The 8,371-nt window shown below is 39.7% G+C and overlaps 1 protein-coding gene across 1 annotated transcript in view; it reads right to left on the minus strand.

Annotated features, from left to right (window-relative positions):
- PKN3 (protein kinase N3) overlaps positions 1 to 8,371 on the minus strand; it is a 22,049-nt gene that overhangs the window by 3,845 nt on the left and 9,833 nt on the right. Inside the window, 9 exon segments of the mRNA XM_009322196.1 lie at positions 1 to 32; positions 401 to 492; positions 1,091 to 1,157; positions 2,657 to 2,733; positions 4,000 to 4,111; positions 5,189 to 5,375; positions 6,361 to 6,436; positions 7,393 to 7,536; positions 8,033 to 8,142. The exon segment at positions 1 to 32 is cut by the window's left edge and continues 2 nt beyond it. Coding sequence (XP_009320471.1) covers positions 1 to 32; positions 401 to 492; positions 1,091 to 1,157; positions 2,657 to 2,733; positions 4,000 to 4,111; positions 5,189 to 5,375; positions 6,361 to 6,436; positions 7,393 to 7,536; positions 8,033 to 8,142 — 897 coding nt within the window.

The following is an 8,371-nucleotide window of genomic DNA, read 5'->3' on the forward strand; positions in this document are numbered from 1 at the left end:
CCACTTCAAATATTCGCTTCTCACAGTTCAAGCTGCCAGGATTCAAAGAATGAAAACATCAATGTTAAAACTTGGCAGAAAAACCTGTTTTGAGAAAGACAGGATGAAGAAGAAAATCTTTACATCTTAAGTTACGGAAATAAAAAGTGAGGGCTAATACAATATTTATCTTACATACTTCCAAACCTTGAGTTTTAGAGTAGTATTCAGGTGTTATTCCACCAGAAGCTAGAAAGCAGCGCTGTTATGTTTCCTAATTCCTGATTTTAGTTACCCAAGCCTTAAGGTCACATTTAACCTTAATAGTACCATGACCAGTATACATCATACCTACTAACATTTGATTACAGGTGTGTTAATGTAGCCTCTGGCAATAGTACCATCTCTAAACAAAGCTCACCTATCAATTTCATCTCTCCTAATAATATCTTTTTTCTTCAAGGCTTTGATAGCATACAGCTTCCCAGTTGGCTTGTATTGGGCCAGCAGTACCTGAAAGACAACAGAAAAGCTGTACTTCAAACAAATCTGTTATTTCCTTATTGCATTACTTTGACTCCCATTGACACAAACTATTTCCATCCTCTCCAGACAGTCGTCCTCAAAACCAAGCTCAAGTAACTCCAGAAATGGAGCACTTTTTTTCTGCTCCTTGTGCTGCAGCAGTCCAGAAGGATGTCAGCGTAAGCTATATTCTTTTCACAAACAGTAGTATCACAGCTGGCCAACTGCTCTATGAGCACCTCAGAGGTCTCACAGCATGCAACTATGCACACAGTTTTTGGGAATGGAGCTATTCCACTAGTGATCACAATGATAATGAAAGGAATGGTAATGATGTGCTTTATGAAATGACTTAGCACTCCCTGGATGGTTTTCTCCAGGCTTTGAAGCCACAAATCTTCTGGAGTTTTGACTGTAAAGGAGTTAGCAGCTGCTTGTATGGTTGGGTTGGGTTTGTTTTGTATATCTGCATTGCAACAAATCTCTTCTGTACTGCAATGTTTCTATTCAGACTCTGAGGCAGAGGCCCATCTTCACAACCGCAGTCCTACTGACCTCCTCCACAAAGTGTACACGTGTACACTACCTTCCCAAAGTGGCCACGTCCCAGCATGGCGATGCAGTGAAAATCCTCAAGCTGAACTGTCCTTTTCCTGCAGACAAACAAAGAAGAATTGCTGAGACAATACCCAAAAGATGCATAAACAGATAACAAAGGAGCGTGTATTTGTGTTAGGGGAAGAAGCTCTGTATAGCAAAAGGGAAAGTGAACAGCTGTATCAACCACTCCTCACCTAGGCTGAAATTCTGAAAAGTTAGGCTTGCTGCTGCTGTTCTGCCACTGAAGAAAGGAGCAGGTAACAGTAAGGTGAGGAAACTGCTCCCAGTGGCAGCAGCTCCATCTGTACAGGCAACAGGAGCAAAAATTCTGACTGTCCAAGGCTTGCTCTCTGTGTTACTTCCCATAACAGGATTGGTTCCCCCTGGCCCCCATCCTTGGGGCAGTAAAATTCAATTTTGCCTACACTCCTTTCAGCAGGCTCAGCAGCAATTGTGTTAATCAGACACAAACATGTATATCAAGTGCTAGTAGGACAAGGGCATAAGGAGAAGTTCTCAAACAGGAATTGGAAATGAAACATGGTGAGACAAGAGACATAAGATGTTGCTGAAAAAAAAGTAGCTGAATAAAGAGATGCTATAGAACGTTATGTCAGCCACAAGGTGTTACCAAGGAAACTAAGGCTGCAGAATTGCTTGGCAAGAATTTAAAAACAAAACAAAACAAAACAAAAAAACAACCCACACTCTAAAAGCTTTAGTCCAGGATCATCTTTAAAAGACAGCAGACACTCCATACTCCTCCACTGAGTGAAATGAGGGGCTAAGTATCTACGCATGAAGGACTCAACTCCTTCCTCAGCCTTCTCACAGAGAAGGTAGGTAGGTGCCTGACTACATCCTGACTACAGGGTTTTGAAAATGGGACCCCTCAAAAGTGATGATGAAGTTATGAACATAGTTCTGTGATCTCAACTGCAAGATCAGCTTAGACAGATTTTGCTATTTGTGCTTTTTTGGTCAGTATCTGTTCAACAATATTAAATTGTTTTTACTTGTCCTGTTTTTGGTATATTTACTACTGTGTATCCTTGCTACATACAAATTGTGTATATCTAACTGCCATAGACTACTAGCAACTTACTGTTTTATGCCTCCCTATGTAATGAAAGACAGTGTATCTTGCATATCAGTAGAAACAAGAGTGTGAGGGATGCCAAAAGTGTTTCTGAAAGGTATTACTTAGAATGCAGACACGTCTAAATATGCTACACCATAAAACTTCAAACACAAGGAAGCACTTGAAGACAGTTAAATGACTTTACCTTCTACTAAAGTCATCTATTACTTTAGGCCTAGTCTATCAATAGGCCAAGTATTGGGGCTAATAAGCAGATAAGGCACAGCAGACACTTGGACAAGTAAGGTTCAGAGTAGACTTTTCATGGTATTGTCTACACTCAGCACTAAGAGTCTGCTGCTGAGTAACCAAAGCATACCTTGAGCAGAATTTTAGTCTGCGTGCTCAAAAATTTCAGCCCAGTGCCTCTTTAATCTGCGACCCAAGACAGCCCATGCTGTCCACAGTTACCTTGGAGATGCCTGGACTGGACATTCTGTTAGAGCAGAGCTGCAAGACTTCTCCTCAACATGCAGCCTCTTCAGACACTAGGAACAGAAAGAAAATTACAGTGTGTCATCCTCTGGAATCACCAAGTCAGACCTGAACACCCACACCCAACTTTTCTCCTCTGTCAAGATCCAGCACAACCACAGACAAGTGCTTGCAGTTGGTCATCACCTCTGCTTGGAAGAAAACAGCATGAAAACAGATTGTCTACGGTCACACAAAACTATTCCCATGTACAGTATTTTTTTGATAGGGCCAAACCCTTTAAAATAAATGCTTTTAAAAGTCTAGGATAAAACATTTCCTTTCTAGAAAAAAGGCATCTCATGTTCCAAAAAAAGTCACAATGGTCAGAGAATGCAGTTTCCTCTACCACCAAAGCCAAATGAGAAAGGGTAAGATGTGGTAGAACACAGGCCATTAACTGTTATACTGCTGAAAACAATTTTCCTGCTCCTTCCTGTCAGAAAAGTAGAGCTCTTCTTGGTTTTGCCCAGTTTCTTTAATGACAAAAAACTTCATTTAGTCCTAAAAGCCTGCCGGCCCTCCTTCCCTGCTTTCTCTGTGCAGTCATCTGTTCCATACTCTTGCCCTGAACTCCCAATGCTGACCCTGCCTCCCATTTTGCTTCTCCAAGAAAACCAACTTGAAATTTTAAAAAAAGAAAAAAGAAAAAAAAAAAGATTTTTTTTTTCAAAATAAAAAAAAGAAAGGTACAATTTGCACCTTTGCTAAAGAAAAAAGGAAAGAAAAAAGGAAAGAAAAAAGGAAAGAAAAAAGGAAAGAAAAAAGGAAAGAAAAAAGGAAAGAAAAAAGGAAAGAAAAAAGGAAAGAAAAAAGGAAAGAAAAAAGGAAAGAAAAAAGGAAAGAAAAAAGGAAAGAAAAAAGGAAAGAAAAAAGGAAAGAAAAAAGGAAAGAAAAAAGGAAAGAAAAAAGGAAAGAAAAAAGGAAAGAAAAAAGGAAAGAAAAAAGGAAAGAAAAAAGGAAAGAAAAAAGGAAAGAAAAAAGGAAAGAAAAAAGGAAAGAAAAAAGGAAAGAAAAAAGGAAAGAAAAAAGGAAAGAAAAAAGGAAAGAAAAAAGGAAAGAAAAAAGGAAAGAAAAAAAAAAGAGGTGCAAAACTTTTGTGAAGGCTCCGTGCCAGAATAGCTCACTGGATTCTGAATCCCTGGAGATCAGCCAGCTAGTGAGGAGGTGCCTGCCTAACGTATAGTTAATTTCTCCAGCAATAAACAAATAAGAAGAACCAGGCCTTGAAAGAATACCAACCAACAAAGAAAAGTCTCCCTGTTAGCCCAGATGATTACCGGAGAATCTGCAGGAGACAGTGCTGATTCATTGGAGTTAGCCATCAGAAAAAGGCGTGGAGGCTTGGGTGGCGTTTCATCAGCAAATGTAAGCTTAGCCACAGGAAAGTCACTGCATTTGTAAGACAAAATTGAAGGAGGTTGCCTTAGGGCAGAACATTGTACACAGACACCTTTGTAGCACCTTTGCTATATCAGCAAAGTTGAGTTCAGTCCAGTACACTGGACAAGAGGACTCCCTGATTCACACCACAAGTCTGTGAAGTATCAGCAAGACATATGCTCTCCTAAATGAATGAAAAGAAAATGAGCTATTAAGTCGGTGATGGTTAGACTCACATTCCAACACTAGCTCTCTGATGCTATAAAATTAATGAAACATAGGTGTATAGAAATAAATCACTACGGTCAAGAATTTAAAGGAAGTTTTGATTTTAATAGCAACACAGTAGTTGACTCGATTTTTTTTCTTTTCTAGATCTTGTGACTCAGTGGGAATAGCCTCCTTCAGAGAATGACTAATTCTCTAAAAATTAATCCTAACAATTTTTAAGAATTACTCTTTAGAGAATTTTCTTCTATAGCATATTTAAAAGCTTAGTTATGTACCTTCTGAGTGCTACATTATGCTAGTGGTTGGGGTACATGTAACCTCATGAAAGAAGAGTGCGTTTTTACCACAACAATCACATTGTGACCTTGCACAGAGTTCAGTTACTATGCTGGTGAAGACATTTAATGAGTGGAATTTTCTTTCCTTTGCAGTGCAGAACCAGTACATTTTTTGGTCTCTATAAAATAACTTTTGAAAGTCTGCTTTTGGGTTTTTCTTTCTATCACAGTGTTTATTTACTTATCACCACTTTTATGCCCACAGACCTTACTGCAGAGGAAAAGAAAGCTGCTGAAGTTCCCCGGCTCTGGAACACACTGCTTGTTAGGACAGCAATTCTGGGAATCGGTCCTACTGCTAACAATAAATCAGAGCTAGCCACAGCGTACTGAGCACCCCACTAAAACCACATCGTTTCAGGCAGCATTGGCTTTTTTTCAAATCCTGAATTAAGTTCCACAGATACAATTTTCACATCAATATCTTCCTCCACCTTAGTAAGGTGCAACAGAATTTTAAGACCTATCCTATACCCGTTCCAGAGTGTCGTCCAGCAACACTCAGAACACGACTTACCTACTCAATTTGGACATTGAATCAACATGACTTTGCGGGGGAACTGGAGAGAAGTCTGTGTGAACAGGGTCATGAAGTGGGGGACTCAGAGTGCTCATGGAACTACACGGAGGGAGGAAACTCATCATCAGGCGACCCCAAGCAGCAACATTTATGTTCATTTGAGGAGCTCGGAGAAATTCCTTTCCTGGAGGAGTCAGAGTCAAAACACCGGTGAGATTACAACACACAAATTACAATCTCAAGTACTGTTAAATTATCGTTTTCGCCCAAATGCCCATGGGTTACTCAAAAAGGTAGCCCACCCTAGGGAGAATGGGCTTTTTTTCAGGGAAGAAAGTTTAATAAAGATGATGATGGAACAGAGCTACTATTTCACCTAAGTTCAGCTCCATATAATATCATAACAATCCTCAAGTAGAAATTGCATAAAACATTAAAAAATGATTTTATTTTAAGTCAGGTTTTCTTCTATTTCAACGCTGTATTTTAACCATGCAGCCTGTTAATAGAAAGTTTCTGAAAATGTCCTAAAAAGAGTAAAACATTTGGGATGTTTTCATTATTTTTACCGCTTCCTGAAGAATATAAATATAAAATCTCATTTATCCACCACAGCCAGGAGTTCTCAGTATGTAAAGTCTTACCTTATTCAGCTTCACAAGAAAGAATTTGCAGACAAAAAAGGAAGTATGCAAGCTATTCCAGTCTCTAAACTATTAATCTGAGATGCCAGCTCTAAAGACTTGACAGACAATCAGTAGTCTGTTCATGCTACAGTCTTCTATAATTCAGAGTTTTCCAGAAAACCTTCCAATATCTGTTCATCAGTAACAGCATCACTGGTTAAATTAGGACAGCTTGAGTCCTGGATCTTGCTAAGTCTGTTAAATAACTAGTAATTATATCTTCCTAACAATGTTAATTGTGCATAGAAACACCACGACAGTATCACATTACACATCATGCTGCAGCCAGGCTGCCTGCACTTTTTATGACTGAACAAACTTTCACGTTCTAATAAAGCCCACCTACTCACACACAGTAATTAGCAAGCATTTTAATGTCTCTCAAATTTAATGGGATAGGAGTGCATGCCAGCCTGCTTGTGCAAACCCCTGACCTCACCTACACACCCCAGATAGTAAGCAGTCAGTTCTCCAGCAGCTTACCTTTCTGTTTGGGGAAAATGCGTTTCTGTCGCTGCAATTTTGGCTTTCTCTCAATGACAGGATTACAGAACATCACCTGTCAGAGAAGCAAAGGGGATTTGTCAGGATTCTTCATTTACACTGTGAACACAAACTTTCACACATGCCTGCGCTCTCATCAAATTCTCCATTCATATCTGTTTGGTAAGTTAGGAGTCACTCCTATAGACTCCAGACTGCATTATTCTAGCTTCACCCTCTAAGCATCTGTTACTTCAACTGTGGTTTTAGATGTTGGAATTTTCCACTACCTGAAATGCAGAAAACCCCCAGAATTAAGACCAATTCATATCCCAAACAAAATTAATCTAATTTGTAAAGCCATGCATAAAGAACACAACCATTTGTAGGGTAAAGAAGGTAGTAGTCCATGGCACAGAAGTAAAAATCAAAAACCAAAACCCAAAACCAACCCCACAAAAATCAAGAAGGGGGGAAGAGGAGGCAAATGTTGGTACATGAGGTCAAGATCCTACTTTTGGAAAGATAACCACAGGAACTGTCATCACAATACAAAGGAGAAAGTACTGCGGCTTTTAAGGGATTATCTGGATGATCTCTTCATTGATGGTACTTCAAACTATTATGCCTCAGAAAGATGATAAAATAAGCATACCCAGAGGGAATGTGGATCTCTGATTCTACAGTCTCTGTGATTCAATTCTGACCATTAAGCCATATGCTTAATTAAAGTGTCACCGATGACTCATAATGAAAGCAAATAAAAACCAACAGATTTCACAGCACACACACATATAATTACAGTGGAGCAGCTGAAGAGTCACTCTGGGCTATGGCATGTGTACATCTATTATATCATGTTGTTCCTTATTCTTATATGTGATATTGATGCAAAAGGATTTCAGGTGTCATTCTACCCTTCTAGATTATTGCTCCTTCCATTCCTTGTATCCTGGGTTGAACAACTGCTTTCAGGGCACGCACCCTAAAACAGACAGAGTTCTCTGAAAAAGAAAGAGCTGACATTTATACCTCTGTAAAAAGCATTCCTTGGGGTTCAAGTGAGAGGCACATCCCATGACGTTCATTATCAAGGAAATCATCCAAACGTAAAAACTTCACTGCACATAGTTCTCTCCAGTCTCTCCAATAAATTGCAATTTCTAGCTCACGAGACTAGTGGGATGGGTGAGTGGTGAGGGAGAAAAAAAAAAAAAAAAAAAAAGCAGAAGCCCTACATACTGCCCCACGCTCTGGAAATGGCACACACACGCTGTTGTAAAAATCCAGTAAACTAAACAGTACACATAAGAAACTTCTTTAATCATTCTGTTCCCTGCTTTCTCTGATGTTTTCAGATCTTCCTAGCTAAAGACCCTCTTGGAGATGGCTGTCTTGGCTCCCCATTTCAGAAATCCCCGTGAGAGCCACTTTGCTGGTAAAATGAAATAAAACTGCTCAGATAAGGAGAGAAGGACAACAGATGCTGTTCAGGCTGAATCTCTGCCAGAGATGCACTGCCTTCAGAGGAAGACTAAGATAACTGGCACATGAAAGGACATGGGGACAGCAGCAACAGAGTTGAATCAAGTGGAATGGCAGCTAGATGAGCAAATCAGGTAAGGTGAAATGGAAAAACAAATACAGCACGGGGAATCTGGGGCAGACTTACCCGGTCCAGCTCAATGATAAAGCTCTGGTCCCATGCCTGGTTATTAACTGGTCCCCAGTTTGTTTGGCCAACCACTTTATTGTCCACCTTGAGCACAGCAAGGACCTCATCTGGGCAAAGGAGAAAACATGGATTATAATCTTTTACCAAAGAAAATCTCTCATGCTGAAGGTGAATATCCCAATCAAATGTAATTTCCAGGAGAGTACTAGGACGACTAGGTATAATGCAATTCATTTTCTCTCTAAGTTTTGCAGAAACCAGGTTTCTTATAATTACACTCATACCAGGCTAACCTAGTGCCTTGATGAGAAGCCCCCATGCTCCCATATGTCACTC

Source organism: Pygoscelis adeliae, unplaced genomic scaffold, assembly GCF_000699105.1.
Source record: "Pygoscelis adeliae isolate BGI_AS28 unplaced genomic scaffold, ASM69910v1 Scaffold114, whole genome shotgun sequence".
Taxonomy (NCBI): Eukaryota; Metazoa; Chordata; class Aves; order Sphenisciformes; family Spheniscidae; genus Pygoscelis; species Pygoscelis adeliae.